This window comes from Pleurodeles waltl, chromosome 5 (genome assembly GCF_031143425.1).
Source record: "Pleurodeles waltl isolate 20211129_DDA chromosome 5, aPleWal1.hap1.20221129, whole genome shotgun sequence".
In the NCBI taxonomy this organism is placed as follows: Eukaryota; Metazoa; Chordata; class Amphibia; order Caudata; family Salamandridae; genus Pleurodeles; species Pleurodeles waltl.
This window is the reverse complement of record NC_090444.1, coordinates 828,260,674-828,279,123: the sequence shown is the minus strand read 5'-3', so window position 1 is coordinate 828,279,123 and position 18,450 is coordinate 828,260,674. Positions and strand designations below refer to the sequence as shown.

The following is an 18,450-nucleotide window of genomic DNA, read 5'->3' as shown; positions in this document are numbered from 1 at the left end:
GTCAGCTTTGTTTTGATGAAGCCTGTCCTTCCCCCATTGTCCAGTTTTCCAATGTCCTGAAGGCAAGAATGACAAGGCAGAAATAACAGGTGAGATTATTTTGACCTGGGCTGGGCGTTTTTTTAAATTCCTGGTGAAACAGAGTTTTGGATCTGTTTGTGTTGCCATGGAGACCAGCAGCAATGCAGAAGTGGGAGATGGGTAGTTCTTGCTTGAAAAGGCTGGAATGTCCTCTCAACAAAGGAATGGGCTGGTGATCTCCTTCCACTTACCAGGTGCAGCATGTTTAGAAGAGATGGTCCTGGACATGAGTATGTGCAGACAAGCATGTCCACCATGGACAAATCGAATCTTCTCAGAGGGAAGATGCAATATTGTTTAGTAAGCAAACTGTATCGAAATTAGCTCCATAGCTTACTGGGTACTAATCAACTATGCACACATACAGTACTTATATGCTCCATACATGATCAATGCTTAAGGGATTGGATGGACTTAAGAGATAGTTGGCTTTCTACCCACAGGGCTACAGGTAAAAAGGTTGTGGGTTGGGGAAGCAAGCAGCAACCATTCTCTGGGGGAAGCAGGGAGGGAAGGGGTGCTGTGGATGTGTCTGATTGTATAGGCCCACAAGAGGAAAAGTACAGGGCTGAGCAGAAAAATGGGCTGAGAGAAAAGGCACAGCATTTCTGAGTAATGCTGAGGACTTTCTCAACACTATTTTCCCCATGAATGTTCTCTCATTTTTAAAAAGAACTCCTGGAAAGATATATACAGAAAACTGTTTTAGCTTCTTCTCTTGTGGTGGTATCAGAAGAAGGAAGCTTTCAACTACAATAAGATTCATTAAGGTATGCATAATTAAGAGAAATATTTGTATTCTGTAATACCGCCATGAACGAACAGTGTAACCGATTGTACCACTGTCTGTGGATCTCCAGTTCTTGTTGAATAAACCACACCAAGTGGCCACACTGGCATTATTTTGTGGGTGGCTTCTCTTGACAGTTTCAAGGAAAAAATAAATGTAGAATAAGAAACGTCCTTTTCTTTCATTTCCAGGTTTTCCAGATACATATGCATTGAGAAGCATGCTGCTATGTGCTGTTTCTTTCAGACGTGTTAATTTGCACAGCCTGATCATGTGTACCCAGGAGCCGAAAAGTAACATGCTGTTTCATTTGTGGCATATTCACATAAAAGTTTCTTAAAATATTACCAAAATATGGCTAGTTCTTTGCTACTTATGCTTATCTACGGAAAAGGTATATAACTGTTTTGCACCCATTCTCCTCTTTCTTGTAGTTCTCCATTGGTGCCACACCGGGCCTATACTCCTAGATGATGGTCACACTACTGACTCTTGCTCCTATGGGAGTTGTTTTTCCTTTGTCATAATAAATGTATTCTGAGTAGAGCTTAAGCTAACTTAACCTGTGTTTACACTGACCTCTGTCATGTCACAATACATCATGTGATGACTATTGCTGTTATTTCCCATTCCAAATAAAGATTTTTGGGTTTTACACTAATAGAAAGAGAGCGTTCCCAGAGAATTTTCCTGCAGTGTGCGTAACCAAGGTCATCCCACCTGTCTCAGGCTATTGATGCACAGTGTATCAACTAGTATGCTCTAATAAACTGTGAGATTGACTGAAATCCAGTGTAATACTATCATTAGAGAATCTCCAAATGTATTGTTTAATAAAATGTTTCTTCTTGATTGTTCCCTATTAATGCATAGCCTGAGAACCATGTACCTGTGTAGAATGCATGCAAGTCTATAACTAGAGCCCGATAAAAGGACCTATACTTTTCTGTACCCTAGAACATCTGTTCCCCACTTTTAGAAAGCAAAATATATGCCAGATTTCATGTAGAACTCTCCAGTTCTTTGTGGCTAAACTTACTGATAGCACATTTCATATAAATTGCATATTAATTCTTACATAACATTTCAAACAACAGCTCTTGTCTACCATTCTTATGAGAACGTCTCAGCATTGATTATTGAAATTGGTCATAATTATAGTAGCAACAGGCCCAATCGAGGAGCACCAAAGTGCATATTGGTCCTAGCTGTTGCTGCGCCTTTGGTATGATCATTGAATACAAGTGGCGCCCCTATACTCGTCATGCAGATATATGGTCTTGTGACCTTTTTAGGTTATCTGTCAAATTTGGGGATCACTGAACACCTGGCCCTGTGCACTGCACCCACTAGACCAAATTCCCCTCTGGTCTGAAAAATAATCATAAAGGTGTGGGAGAGTTGTTTAGTATCTAACATAATCAACAAGGTAATACCTCTTAACCGGAATTACCATTTATTATTCTTGTTCTGTAAAAGAAAACCTTTTGACAGAAACTCCCAACAGATCATATTGCAAAAATGAATCATAGTATAAAGTTTGTCACAATGGTTAACAAAATCTCAGGTTTCATGTTTTCTTTAAACAACATATATTTCTGTTATTTATAGTTTGTAAGAAAACAGCACATGTACAGCCAACGTGTTTCACAGTACAAACACAGTTTCTTCAGAGCTGTAATATAGCAAGTTAACAGCTTCAATTATATAGCATACCTAAACCAAATTTCCAAACAGTAATGATAGTCACATATAGGCAAGTGTTGTATTTCCTCACAACATAATTAAAACTTGTAGGAATTTCCTCCTGAAAGTTAGAAAAGAAACTAAGAAATAGGAAAACATTGAAAAGAGAGGAATAGTAAAGTAAATTAACCTACATCTCTTACCTCCAAAATTGTCTTTGATAGTACAAGTGTTAGTCATGAATAAACAGCAATTGGAAGGTCAACTGTGTCATCCCCAGTAAGATTTCTGATGATGTCTGCACATTACTGGCTGCAGTTCATCCCATGCAAACATTGTAACATCTACAGATCAAACAACACGAGTTCCATAATCACCACGCTTTCAAAAGAGTAAAAAAAGTGTTTAGGCTGTTCTAGTTACTGCTTGTACAATGTTGTCTTCTAATAAAATAACAGGTTTATTTTGGGGAGCTACAGAACATCCTTTGTGTTATTGCATTTATGTGTACCTTTCTTTTGAATTACATTTGTTTTATTTGTAGGGGCTTGACCCCAGCTCAGGCAGACATACAATATGTTGAAAATGCCAAGAAGCTTTCAATGTATGGGGTGGATTTACATCATGCCAAGGTACTGTAACCTTATTGTAAACATGGCTACTTTGGAGTATATTCGTAAGATATTGCTGTAAAAATCATTCTAATCTTTCATTTATTGTGATGTTATGATTGTGCCAATGTCTAAGTAAATCTAGGCTACAGATAATTTCCCAAAGTTAAAAGCATCAAAGAGATAACGTTTCATTTTTTGGTAAAGAAAAATGTGCATTTCAGCCGAGATAGCAGAGTGGATTTGGTGAAAAACCTCCTGGGCATACTTGCAGCACAGCTGTATTAATTAGTTAGCACATACTGTTCTAACAATATGTATTAGGTACTGAAGTACATTATTAACCTTAATCTTACATCCAGTAGCCCAAAAGACGGTGTTTGGATCCTTTATCTTCATAGAGTATAGGAGTTCATTAGGTGAGTTTAGATGCTGATATTACTTTAAAAATTTAAAATTGTAATGGCATTAATACTAATTCCTAGCCCCCTAAATGACCAGCTCAGTCCTTTTTGTCCAATACCTGAGCACCCACCGCAGGTATTTGCATTCTGTTGCTAAGTCACCACTAGATCATGCTTGGGAGTTTATGTGCAGCTTTATTTTTGCCTACAATACGGCTTTTTGTGCCAATATGCCTTTGTTCAATTATTTTCTGTAGTGTGAACCACCACCTCCTTACGGAAATCTCAAAAACATAGTTCTAATAGGAGCAAGCCAAATCATCAACTTCCAGTATGTTAGTGACAGTGGGCCAGATGTATGACCTTTTGTTTTGCTACTTGCAATTTGTGATCCATTTAGGAATCGGAAATTGAAGTCGCAAAACGAGATGTACAACAGTGCATAACATTTGTTTGTGGTGCTTTGGTTCCAGTCATGATTCAGAGTGGTGTGACAGATGTGCTGCCCTTGTGCACTAGAAGATAATTGGGAAGCAAAAACTTAGGGAGGAGAGGCTGTGCTTTAGTAAGTGATCCATGTCCTTGGGTAAGTCGAAGTCCAAGTCATGCCATAGGTGTAAGAAGGCTAAGCGGGATTTGTCTTTCTTTCACTACTCCAGAACAGACAAGAAGTCATTCTGCATTCCTAGGGTCCGAGTCTGCAGGAGTCTTCAGAAACTGAAGGCTAAGTTCATCATCAACCCTGCAGCAGACAGAGGCAATTAAATGGACCATGTTTCAGATATTCAAGTTTATGTCAGCTCCCTCTAGAGCACCTTGAGGCCCCAGACAGCCTCCGGTGCCACCAGGTGCACTTCCACTGGCAGGTCCTTTCCTCGCACCATCTGACCTTGCTAGGCGTCTCCCTGTTCCTTGTTCACACAAACTCACAATTCCACTGAGACCATGTCAGTCCTCACACTGCCAGCAACCGTTTCGAATTCGCTCCTGACAAGATCACTTTCCCAGGAAGGATGTTGCCGCGTGGTAGACCTTTGTCGCATTGTGAAAACACTAGTGCATAATCCCCAACATTGCATGGTCCACTGTCTCTCCCACAGTGAAAGTTCTGCAGTAGTCTAGCAATCTTGTTTGCTCCGATTGTAACTCAATTCAGGTGCTGCAGAACATACCATAAGATGATGAAGATGCTGACAGCTTGTTCTTTCTCACTTACTGATGCTGACTTGTACACGAACCTACAGAATGCTAGTGGGTTGAACACTTTTCCTGAGACTGAATTAGAATCTTCACTAGATCCACCCTCAGAGAGCCTGTTTTATCCTTGTTGTTCGCATGGCAGCTGGAGTACTTTATTAACAACTATGTATGATTGAAACAAAAGCAAACTTATTGACAGAAAGCTTGTAGCCTGGATCAGTCACCTGCAAACCCTTGCTGCAGTTCTACAAGACCCTATCAGATGTGTTAATGGATACTTGGGCAAAGGTGTGATCGGTTTTCACTGTCATTTGTCCAGTGGCTTGATGAGATATGGCAGACCTTGGTGACTGTGCCTCTTCACAGAGGCAGAGGAAAAGTTTTACATGGCAAAAGTTATTCGTTGTAGCCCAATCCTGTGTTGATAGGTGTGTCTTCTGTAATAGACGAAGAAACATCCCTTGTTTTTCAAAATGTTAAGTGTTAGCATATCAGTTTGAGAATTCAAACCTTTGAGTCTAACTAATATAACTATTGATATAGTTGTGTATGTGTTTTTTTCTCGCTAGTAGTTACTACTCAGTTCATTGATATAATCTCCAGTGTTTGGCTTTCTGCTCTGTTTTAACTCCTTTTCCTCTCTTAAGAGCAAAAAAGGAACCCATAAGACTCAAACTTATCAAAACACTAATTTATAAGGACAATTTGTATACTATTTTTGGTAAGGTAGTCAGAGAATATCAGCCCCCAGCTGGCTCTGCGCAATCAAACATTCTTTCCTTGTTAGCAGACTCTTATGGACATTGGCCATAACAGAGCAAGACATGCAATTTGAGCCTACGAAATTGTCTCACAGTTGACGAGGGTCATGTTTTATCAAGTGTCTAGTCCAGTGGGTTGTTTCACTCCCCAAAGTTTTTTAAGGACCTCTGCCATCCAACCTCTGTGGTACTTGCTTCTCTTATGGGCCAGGTTCAGACCTCCAGTCTATCAGGCCCCATTAGTGAATGCACCCTACTAATTCTCCAATTCTCTGTGGACTTATGTCTAGCTTTCTCTTCCTCTCAAAGTGGAAGAGATATTTTTCAGACCTCTTTTCACTGTTCTCCATTGGTGACACATGTTTTATTGCTTGGTGATGTGATGAGGGTTTCATCCCCCTATGTGTAGTCTTCTAAGAGATTCAAAATCATTGTGGATGCCTGAGCCTACTTAACATAGAGGAGTATAAAAAGAGGGCCCCAATTAATAGGATGCATTGTTCTTAGGCAGGTAATCTGTGATCTGTTTTTTGTCTTTTGGGTTTGAAGATGGATGTTGCAAGGTCACTATATAAGTTCAACTTATGTCCCTTGAAGAGGATAAGATATGAGAAAACTAATAAGGGTCAACTTTTTCATTGAAAAAGTTGCCCTTTTCACTGGTTTCCAGTGTTGACTCTGAATCAGATCAAGGTGTATTGGAGAGTCATCTGAATGATTCTGAATATGATCAACTATGTTTTGCACATATGAATAAATACCTAAGCCATCCCCTTCCTATGTCAGGTCCCTTATTCCAATGTTTTTTGTCTGGATCTGTTTTCAACATCTCCCTGCTTACGAGCTGTTTCAGTACATTGTTCCTCCAAGGACAAGATTTTATTACCCATGTAATAGCCATAAATCATCCATGTTTGGTGCCCAATCATTGCCCCTGGTGCCCAAACCAGTAATATCTTGTTACAAGTCCTTTAAGTACTCTTTGAGGTCACTTCTAATTGTGCCCACCTCATTTTGAACTTCTTTGAGAAATTGTTGCAGCTATACCTGTGTGCAGTGACCCCAGGCACTGGTTCTGGCTCTGAGTCTCTGAAGGATCTAGTGGAAGTAGTAGTTCTTTCTTGCTTGTGTGCCTTGTTTCCTTTGCTTACCAGCAAGTTTTTTTATAGACGCTTGGGGTTCCCATGCAAGGATCTGTAATTGCTTTTACTTCCCATTGTACTGCAAAGGTAGAGAACTTCTTGGTTGCTGTGTGAGGCTGTCCGCTCCTACCCAGCTATGACCCCATTCTGTTTTTTATTTAGATCGCCTCTCATTGGTTCCCCCTGTCCCCACCAGTGTGTCAAGCCAGACACAGAGCTTAGTTTCAGATATCGACCCTGATAGAGCAGCTAACTTTCTCAATTCAGAATTACCATTGCTTAGAGCTTCAAGTGGTGTGTGTGGGTCCTGTTTGCAGTTGTGGCACCTTTGTGAGGTGCCTTAACTAGTGCTCATCTGCCACAAATGAGCTCTTGCTTCAGCTCCTTTCAGAGGTCTACCCAGTCTGGAATGTGTTGCAGGGTTATTCAAAAACTTAGAAAATGGAAAAAAGACAGATTCCTCTTTGGCAATGTGAAGACAACTCTTAACTGTTGTGACAGGGCGACCGTCTCTCTTCCCACAGGCAAGCAGCCAGTCTCAATCTGCTGTTGCACAGACAGCTTCTTATTTACAGAACCACACAATGTCAAACAATGAATTACTCCATAGTTATAAATTAGTAGCAGAAAAATCATGCCACCTGTGACCCTAGACTTTAACCTGAATTACTACACATCCTTTATTGCAGAGCATCAAATAATAACTGAGTTGTCCGTTACAGATTGAAAACAGAAAAACAATAGAACACCTGTGACCCCGTAGCCCTGACCTAATCCCCTACACATTCTTCATCGTATCTTTAACAGTGCTTGGGAAACTAACCAATCTTCGTTCTTGAATGCATGCATATTTGCGGTAAACACAGCTTTAATAATGTGCGCTTTATCTTTGTGAACCTAAGACCTCCATGTAGTTTGTACTGATTATATTTCCTGCACCCATTTTCAAATCAAGTTGCAATCTATTTGAAAACACAAAGTACGTACCAGTGAGCCTGTGTGTTAAGATCTTAAAATCTTTCATGCTTACTAAATACGTGTTGGCCTTTAACTGCAACCCTTTTAAGTTACTTATTCCATTATGTCCTCAAGTGAGCCCTTCACTTTATTCTGTCAGTATTAGATTTGGGACTGCAATGGTTTTTCACTACATACAGCTGTGTAGGGCTTTCTGTTACATTGTGTTTTAATATTCATAGTTCACATTTCCTGCAGCATTTGCATTCCACAAGATGCCACTTTTGCCCCAATTATGCTCCAATTACTCCAGATTCTCCGCCACAGATCTGTGGGATGGGTTGCTTTTTCAAGACCAGCTGCCGAGTCACATTTGGCCACTGTCAGGGGATTATGTTTTCAGTGGAGTTGTCCTGCTATGTTCTCACCCTCTATGGCTGAGCAGATAATTCAGGTTCTCCTCTCACTTTCCCCAACTCACTGTCTCGTCCAGTCTATGGATCTGCTCCTTTTCCATTGCAGATCTGTTCTTTCTGTGTGCTCTGCTGGATGGGACCCTCACACAGCTCTACATCAGCCTCCAAGAGTCGCCTGGTGCATCAAAACATTTGGGCCAAGGTTTTCTCCTTCAGGCTTACTATCTTATCCAGTGAATTCTGGGAGTTTGCACCACCCAAGGCGACCACTTACTCCATTGGCAGGCCCGCTAGGTTTCTTGTGAGTGTCCAGGGAATGCAAATATTCCTCGTGTTCTCCTTGACACTACAGGCCACAAGCCAGGTCTTTCCTGCTCTGCTGAACTGCATGATCTACTTGGTCTCCAGTCTGTAGGGATCACACAGCACTCTTCTGCACAGACTTTCCGGCTGCTGAGTTCCGCTGTCTCTATGCAGGTTTCAGTCGCTGTTGAGTATAGTGACTGCACTCCTGGAACTCTTGTGGCTCCTCCAATGTTCAGACCTTTTGAGGATGCTGCTACGGCACTGATGCTAAGTAATAGCAGCAAGGAAGAAATGGAGCACGTACTTTATTCCCCTGCTGGCCAAGTCTGCCCACCTGGTCTTTCTGACTCTGCACCCAACCCCTAAGAGCTTGGAGATCCAAGCTTTCATGTGTATGGTCCACCCTATTCCATTCTCTTTTGTGCTGCCAGATAGCTAATCAAAATGCATGGACGCATTTGGCAAAAAGGTGTTCTCTTATGCGAGCTTGGACCTCAGATCCTTGAATGTAATCTATTTCCTGGACCCACACAGCCTTTGGGACATTGCCAGTGAGATCCTTCCTGCCATCCCTGATGAGCTCAAGAATTCCTTTGACCCAGCAATTCAGGACAGACAGGGTGATGTGAAATACATCTTGATGCCCGGCCTAGGCACAACAGACTGTGACCTGTGCCATGGGCACTAATTTCATTATGAAGCATCATTTCTGGACGGGCGCAACTATGTCTTCAGTGGTGTTCAGGCATCCTTGATAGACATTTATGTTGATGAATCCAGATTTTTGGGGTAAAGGTTATATCAATGCTGGAGCATTTTAAACACAGTCACATTGTGATCCGTTCCCTATACTTGATTTCACTGGCTCACCAGTTTCTCTAATAATGCAGAAAATTCAGAGGCTACTTGTGGATTCTAGCCTGTCAACAATGGCAGCCATTGCAACCAGTTCAGCAGTAGGCCCAGAATTGTCATGGTCCCAGAGTACATGGTGTTCTCCGGTGTCACCGACCACACCTAGGGGAGCACTCTTCCATCTCTTCCTCACCCAACACTATGGCTTTCAAGCTGTTTTAACTACCCGTTATCTCACTATGAACAGCCAATAGGAGTAAAATTAGATATTTCTTATCAGACAATCAATCACTTCAGCTCAGTGGGTGCTACAGATTGTTCAAAAAAGGATAGGCCATGCCATTCCTATCGTCCTTTGGTTGTATACCACCAGTTCCTACACAGATTTCAGTGTATCACGATATTACCCATTTGCAGGAAGTAAAGTTGCAATTGACCAGGGTTGCCAGTGAGAGGGTACAGGTATTGGAGAAAGGCAAAGTGTGTTATTCCCACTATTTCCTGGTGTCCACATAGGACATGGTGCTCAGGGCGATTTTGGAATCTTTGCCCCCTGAATGCCTTCCATTAAATTCAGAATATTCTGAATAGCTTCAAATTAAAAATATTCTGAATAGCTTCAGAATATTCAATCAGGTTCTCTCTGCCTTGGACCTGGAGAATTGGAGAGTACGTTGGGTCACACATCACATATACTTTCATGTCCTCTTCCAGCAGTCCACAGATGCTATCATCGGTTTGCGATGTGGCTGGAACATTTTAAATTTAATGCTCTACCTTTCATCTTTACCTCTCACCTTGGGTGTCGATGATGGACTGCCCAAGGCTGGCTCACACCAGTCAGGTGTAGTTACTCGCCAAGTGATGATTGCCTTTCTTTCATTGCTGTGATGTTCCATTAGTGAACAGAAGTCTCATCTGACATCACCACAGAGGATTCCTTTCATTCTACAGTGTAATAGTTTTCATATCTTTCCCGTCCCCTTAAGGAGCCTGGTGCACTCGGAATCTAATCCTGATGTGTCTGGCTAAATCCTAGATCTCAGAGAGATCTGACCTGAGGCTTCTTGGATTGTTGCACTATTGATCCTCATAGGCCCTTGTGTTTGCTGGGACATGCAAGTGAATACCAACTTATCATGTGGATGTTGCTCACCATACACATCCAGAGAACACAAAAGTGGTGGATACATCATCTTTGAATTGGGGCACTCACCTGGGAGAGGCGAAAATTGGGGTCTGTGGCTTTTAGGGGAATGTCAGCAGCATATCAGCGTCCTGGAGCTAAGTGCCATCTGACTTGCTCTGAAACCCTTTATCTAATCCTTCAAGGAAATGTCAGTACAGGTCCTGATGGACAACATAATCGCCACATGGTACCACAACAAGCAGGGCAGTGTGGTATCTTGGATCTTGTGAATTAAGGCACAGCTCGTCTTGATATGCCTGGGCCATCAGGGCTTCTACCTGGGGGCCATTCAGCACTGAATGCCAGGGCAGACAAATGATAGATGGCAGACCTGAATGGTGTCTTCATCTTTGTGTGGACCAGGACACCTTCGCCCAATGTGGCAAGCCCAAGCTTGACCATTTTGCAACTGCCAAGAAGTTATGTATGTGTTCCCACTTCTTCCTTGAGTTTTGAGGGAGGTCAGGATAGACCAGGCCCAAATAATTTTGATAGCCCTGGATTGGACCAGGAGGGTATGGTTCCCTGGCCTCTTGAGATTGAGCATTTGTTATCCGATCTATCTGTCTCAATGAGAGGTCCTATTTTCTAAGCAAGAGGACCAGGACCTGCGCCCAAATCTCTAGAATGACACCTTTTTATGTGGAGATTAAGCAGTGACAACTGAGCAGTTTGACTTAACCTGCCGAGCTCGTGAAAGGGATTCTTAAAGCTAGGCACCCCTTGACTAAATTATCTATTCATGGCATTGGGAGAAACTTGTGGCCTGATGTAGGTACCCAGACGTGGGTCCTGTGCTTCCCATGCCACTGGATTCAAGCTAGCCTGGCTGATGATGGGTGAACCCCCGAAACCGGTCCCAGGATGCTTGTTTCCAGTCCAGGGTAGACCTGGCCTAGCAGTTTGGGCTGGACTGTTCCCATGGGGAACAGGGTCAAGACTGATTTGCATATGGCTGGGTCCAAATTGGAATGGCAAGGGCAGCAAAAAAAACGAGGGATTTAGGCCCAGATCTCTGTACTGGGGGTGAATGTTTGACATTGTTCAGCATTCCGTCCATCACTTGTTCTTTTTGTAACTGATGTAGGTACCATCAGTTTGATCCCCTACAGGCCAAATTATCAGATGTTTTTTATTTGTCTCAGCTTTGGCCCAGCTAGGTTTTCCCAGGGGGGCAGTGAAGGGTTATATGTCATCTATCTTTGCCTTTTATGTTTTCCTGATCTTCTTCATTTAAGCCAACTGTAATGATGAAGGTCTTTAAAGTTATGACACACGTTTCCTCCAAGATCCCTTATTATACCTCCTTAGGACTTTGACTTGGTCCTCACGTTTCTGATATGCATGCTGTTTGAGCCTGTACACAGGTGCTTTGTATGGCTCATCACTATCAAGATGATTTTCTTACTGGAGTCACTTCTGTGGACTGTGCCAATGAGCTGTAGTCACCTAAGTGCAACCTCTGTACACTGCTTTCTTTCCTAATAAATTAGTGCTGAGTACCCAGACTTCTTTTCAGGAAGAGGGTGCCCTTCCTTGTGGGTCAGTCCATCACCCTTCCTGCTCTCTGCCACTTCTCTTAAAAGAGGAGACAAGGCTCTACCAGTTGAATCCAAGGAAAGCCCTCCAATATTTTCAAAGGGCAGCTCAATAACTGTGTAGATGACTAGCTAGTTGTGGGCTTTGCGGGTGCTAAGAAGGTGATGACTGTGCAGAATCAGATCCTGTCCAGGAGCCCACTGCAAGCCTATGGCTTATTCCACTCAAGTCAAAGCTGCCTTGAGGTTGCTGGTGAAAGATGTTTCTTTCTTAGAGATCTGTCAAGCTGCTACTTGGTTAATTCTAACCAAGTAGTTAATTCTATCTACAGATTATTTTGCTTAGAATATTTCCCAGGCATCAAACTAGATCATGAAATTTTCAAGCAGTACCCCTGCACCCCTGGTAGGTGGCGTGGTTTGGCTCCAGTTCAGTGGTGTTCGTGCTGGAAGTGACATGTATGATGCCTATAGAGGCTCCACCCCAGGTCTGTGACGTCAGTTCTTTTCTTTCTGTGCCAGAAAGTGCTGATCCACGGTGAACTAACCCCTAGTCAATTTTTGACAGACTTTTTGTAAACATTTTTTTGAGAATTTATTTTCCTGGTATGCCATGGATGTCCCCTAAGAAACCAGGAGGTTTCAAGCCACGTGGTGCCTGTCACAGGAAATTTTCTGTGACAGACCCACACTTGGTTTGTCTTTGGTGCTTGGAGCAGGACCACGTCTCCAAGACCTGCAAGGACTAACGTGACATGCACACGGAGGCGCTGAGAGAGTACTCCCTCAAGTTCCTCACCACCCGTCGTCTGAAGACCCCGCTATGCCCACGATCCCAGTTACGTGGAAGGTCCTGGGGCCGCTTGCATTCCTAATGGTTGTCATCCAGATGAAGTGAGAGAAAGTAGCCTCTTTCTAGCATGTTTACCCCCGCTTTTGGCCTGTTTGTGAGTGTATGTTAGTGTGTTTTTACTGTGTCACTGGGATCCTGCTAGCCAGGACCCCAGTGCTCATAGATAAAAATCTATATGTCAGTGTGTTTTGCCTGTCTCACTGGGATCCTGCTAGCCAGAACCCCAGTGCTGATAGTTTGTGGCCTAATATATGTGTTGTCAGTAGTGCTTGACTGTGTCACTGAGGCTCTGCTAACCAGAACCTCCGTGCTTATGCTCTCTCTCTGCTTTTAAATTTGTCACTATAGGCTTAGTGACTTCATTTACTAATTTCAATTGGCACACTGGACCCCCCCTTATAAGTCCCTAGTATATGGTACCTCGGTACCCAGGGCATTTTGGTTCCAAGAGATCCATATGGGCTGCAGCATTTCTTTTGCCACCCATAGGGAGCTCAGACAAACCCTTAGCCATAGCAGCCTGAGAGAAATAACTCACACGTTATTTCACAGCCATTTTCACTGCACTTAAGTAACTTATAAGTCACCTATATGTCTAACCTTCACTTGCTGAAGGTTAGGTGCAAAGTTACTAAGTGTGAGGGCACCCTTGCACTAGCAAAGGTGCCCCCACGTAGTTCAGGGCTATTTCCCCGGACTTTGTGATTGCGGGGACACCATTACACGCGTGCACTACATATAGGTCAATACCTATATGTAGCTTCACAATGGTAACTCCGAATATGGCTAAGTAACATGTCTAAGATCATGGAATTGTCCCCCCATTCCAAATCTGGTATTGGGGAGCCAATTCTATGCATCCTGGGGGGCTCCACTATGGACCCCCAGTACTGCCAAACTAGATCTCTGAGGCTTGTACTGCAGCTACAGCTGCTGCCACCTCACAGACCGGGTTCTGCCCTCCTGGGGTCTGGGCAGCCCATTCCCAGGAAGGCAGAACAAAGCATTTCCTCTGAGAGCAGGGTGTTACACCCTTTCACTTTGGAAATAGGTGTTACAGGTGGGGTGGGGTAGTCTCCCCCAGCCTCTGGAAATGCTTTGAAGGGCACAGATGGTGCCCTCCTTGCATAAACCAGTCTACACCGGTTCAGGGACCTCTTGCCCTTGCTCTGGCGCGAAACTGAACAAAGGAAAGGGGAGTGATCACTCCCCTGTCCACCACCACCCCTGGGGTGGTGCCCAGAGCTCCTCCAGTGTGTCCCAGACTTGAGCCATCTTGCTTTGCCAGGTGTGGGGGCACTCTGGAGGGCTCTGAGTGGCCAGTGCCAGCAGGTGACGTCAGAGACCCCTCCTGATAGGTCCTTACCTGATAAGGTAGCCAATCCCCCCTGTATACTGCATCTTCTTCACCTCCTGAGGCCTCTGTGCACTATTTGCAAAATTCCTTCGTGCACAGCCTGGCCCAGGTCCCCAGCACTCCATCCTGCGGCGCTCAACTCACCAAGATGTTGTCCGGCGGCATGGGACCTTCCTTTGTTGTGCTGCATCAACTGCGTTTTGCACCTCCTTTGTTCCCGTATCCTGGGGGTGCTGGCTGGCATCCTGAGGGCTCTCTAAAGTGCTGAGAGACCCTTTTCCTCCTCACACAGAGTTGAGGCCCGCAGGTCCCTTCTGGGTCCATTCAGCACCATGTTTGACGCAAAACACACTTTTGTCGTAGCCACGGCTTGGTGCCGACTTCCAACACAAAATCACATCTGCAACAATCTTCACGTCATGGGACATACTTTGCATCACGCAGGAACCCATTAATATCATCCTAGGGTGCATTTCTGCAGTCTTCGACTAACCGGGGACTCTTCTTTTGCACCCTCTTCTGGGTTGGCAGGGGCTCCTGTCCTCCCTAGAACTTCTTTCGACTTCTGGACTTGGGCCCCTTCCTTTGCAGGTCTTCAGGTCCAGGAGTCCAGCCGTTGTTCTTTTCAGACTTGGTTGGCTCCTGCAAAATCCCAATCACGAGATGTAGTGTGTCCTAAGGAAACTTGCAGTACTTTACTCCTGCTTTTCTGGGCTTTGGGTTGGGGTAATTTACTTACCTTTAGTGTATTCTTACTCTCCCAGCGATACTGCACACACTACACTTGTCTAGGGGGGAATTTGTGATTCGCATTCCACTTTCTTATTAGATGGTTTGTGTTGCCCCTAGACCCATTTTCTCCCATTGCATTCTATAGCATTTCCTATTGCTTGCATTGTTCTTCCTTGGCGACCTAAATCTGATTATTTACTTGTCTAATTTGGTTTCTAGTGTATATATTGTGTATAATACTTACCTCCAGAAGGAGTATTGTCGCTAAGATATTTTTGGTACTGTGTCACCCAAATAAATACCTTTATTTTTGGTAACACTGAGTATTGTTTTTCTTGTCTATAAGTACTGTGTAGCTATAAGTGGTAATGCATGAGCTTTGCGTGTCTCCTAGTTCAGCCTAAGCTGCTCTGCTATAGCTACCTCTGTCAGCCTAAGCTGCTAGAACACTACTACTTCACTAATAAGGGATACCTGGACCCGGTATAAGGTGTAAGTACCCAAGGTACCCACTACATACCAGGCCAGCCTCCTACACCAAGTCATCAAGTAAGTCTCACCAAGAGAAGAAATCGAAGAGGTCTTCAAAGTTACCATGCCCGTCCAAGTCCTTGGAGCTCATGTTACGGTCTGCTCTGCATTTCCATGAATTTCCCAGAGTCTGACCGACCCCCTCCCAACTGAAAGAGGTCTAGGAGGTCATGCACCTCATAATTAGGCAGCCCGACCCCTCTGGAGCTCCTTTGGGTGTCACAGGTACAAGAAGGGCCCCCACTGGATTCCTCCTGGCAGGCTCACCCTCATCGCCATTTTTGACCCTTAGATCTGGTGCTGGATCTGGAGTGACACTGCCTACAAAACCGTGACCTTCTGTGGCGCCTGCTGTAGTACTGACACTCATACAGCCTCAACCTCATTGTCATACCTGACTCCAGCACAGACCTGGACAGGCATCGTCTGACACCAGCTCTGGCACCAACTGAGGCATGGCCTTCGAGTTGGAGCCAGTGCAGGTCACAGGCCTGGAAAGTATGGTGAATCAAAGGGGTCGGATGACCCTTATGGATAGCAGCATTCCCTAGATGACAGAAGACAGCTGATATGAGGAACTGGTGGATGTCAGTGGTTTGGCCAACTCACCAGATACTAGCTTTTTTCTCTCTCTCTCTCTTCTCTCTCTCTCTCTCTCTCTCTCTCTCTCTCTCTCTCTCTCTCTCTCTCTCTCTCTCTCTCTCTCTCTCTTTCTCTTCCCCCCTCTCTCTCTCTTCCCCCTCTCTCTCTCTTCCCCTCTCTCTCCCTCCCCCTAATTTTTGATGTTGGTTTGGAGGGCGACTGTGGTCTTGGACCTTACACCCCCCTCGTTGGCAGTCAAGACAAATGTCTTGACGAAGGTGCTTCAGCCAGGAGTTGCTCACCAAACCTTTACTTCCATTTAATGACACCCTTGCAAATGTCCTCCTTGGAACCCGGTCCAGGCCCTGCACAGGGACACGTGCACAAGGTAATTGTATGCCGACAGCAGCCCTGCTCCTGGTGACCCCAGTTTCCTTCCCCAGCAGCTAACCCTGGAGAGTTTGGTGGTCCAAGACTCTACTTCCTGAGTCAACCCTGCATGTTCCCTAGAACTGCACCAGATAAGGAAGCCATGAGGCTGGACACCCTTGGGAAGAAGATATTATTTCGCCAGCCAAGTACTGTATTCGGTAAACATACTGTGCCTGTTTAGCCGATGCATCCATACAGTCTGAGATTCGGTTACGCAAGTGCCACCCTTGATCTCAGCAGAGGCCCAAACCTTACTCTCCCACACTGTTGTTGATGGGAGAGATGCAGTAAAGTTCACCATCCGATGTGGACTGGACACAATAGACTCAATGGGAAGAGCAGTTTTATCGTTGTTGGCCCTTAGGTGCCATGCCTGGCTGAGAACCACTTGTTTTTCGAGGGATGTCCAAACCTTATTCATCGACATGCCCTTTGATGGTTCTCGCCTTTTGGTGATAAGACAGACTCAGTGCTGAAGTGCTTCAAGGATAGTAGCAGAACTACTGCCATGTCTTTGGGCCTATCCATGTCACCTCACCAACCTCTGTCTGCCTTACACTCCTTTTGTGGCTTGGAAAGGGGCTTCCTTTCATGTTTATGTTCTTCCAGCCACCAAGGCCAACAGGATTCTGAACCTTTTCGTGGCTGAGGACATAGTTCCCACAGACCGTTTGGGGCCACTAGCAAGCGGTTGGGCCAGTCCATCACTCTCCTGTCAGCAGCGGCCACCACACTCATTTAGTTTGCCCTCATTTCATCACGTACGTCCAGCTGGGGGCAGGATAAGCCATTACCTGCACCACTGGCAGTTGATCACATTCGACAGGTGAGTTCTACTGCAAGTCCAAAGGGGCAACGCTATCCCCTTTCTGGAACTCCTCCACCTGTGCCACCCACTTACAACTGGCTGATGGAAACCATCTCTCCTTGCTCCATGAGGAAGTTTTGGTTCTCTTGGCCAAGAGAGCCATCGAGTAGGTGCCCTCATCAGAAGTAGAAGGGAGGATGCCATCATCCTGTCCTAGACATGCACCTTGTCAACTTCTTCCTGAAAAAGAAGAAGTTCAAATTACTCACAATAGGTTAAGTTCTGACTGCCCTGGAGCTTGGATACTTGATGGTAGTGCTGGACTTACAGGACCCATACTTCAACATCTCCATTCTGCCTGCCCACAGGTGTTACTGCAGTTCAGAGTAGTCCAAGAGCACTTTCTGTACCCTGTGCTCCTCTTTGGCTTTACTAGTCCCCCTCGGGTGTTCACCAAGATGATGGCGGTCGTTGCTGTGCATCTGCAGTGGGCAGGAGTTCCAGTCTCGCCCCTACCTAGATGATCAGCTGTTGAAGGCAATGATTAGCTGTTGAAGGCGGGCAGTCGCCTCCCACCTCCAGACTACAGCAGATCTCTTGCACTTTTTGGAGGTCACTATTAACATGCCAGAGTCACACCTGACTTCCTCTCAGATGTTCTTTTTCATCAGGGCTGTTCTGGACACAGTGCAGTTTTGGATCTGTCCTCCTGCACGGTGTGTAAGGATATTCAGGCTATGATACTGATGTTTGAGCCTCTATCCTTGATTTCAGTTAGACTGATTTTGAGGCAGCTGGGCTGTTGGGCCTCATGCACTCCTGCATTTTGCTAATGGCAAATGCCGGTTGGCACATGCGGGCTATGCAGTGGGACTTGAAGGTACTGTGGGCACCGAAATCTCTCTCTGACATGGCCCAGATCTCGAAGGGAACTTCAAAGGTCCTGATTGATTGGGTCAGTGACAGACCCATCTCCCTTCCTCAGTCAGAGTTGACTGTAGTGACAAATGCATGAATTATGAGGTGGGGCGGACATTTGGGAGAGGCGGAGATCAGAGGGCCTCTGATCTCAGACGGAATCTGGAGTCCCCATCAACTAGTTGGAGCTTATGACGATCTGATTGGCATTGAAAGTCTTTCTTCTTTTAATTAGGGAAAGACTGTTGCAGGTGTTCACTGACAACAACACCACCACCATATTGTACTGCAACAAACAGGG

General features: G+C 44.7%; 1 protein-coding gene across 22 annotated transcripts in view; it reads left to right on the top strand.

Annotated features, from left to right (window-relative positions):
• The window catches only part of EPB41L2 (erythrocyte membrane protein band 4.1 like 2), a 1,020,488-nt gene that overhangs the window by 675,627 nt on the left and 326,411 nt on the right, over positions 1-18,450 (top strand). For all 22 annotated transcript variants that reach the window (XM_069234854.1, XM_069234865.1, XM_069234873.1 and 19 more), the window contains one exon: positions 3,102-3,189. In XM_069234854.1, the coding sequence (XP_069090955.1) occupies positions 3,102-3,189 (88 nt within the window). The remainder of the gene's footprint in view (positions 1-3,101; positions 3,190-18,450) is intronic.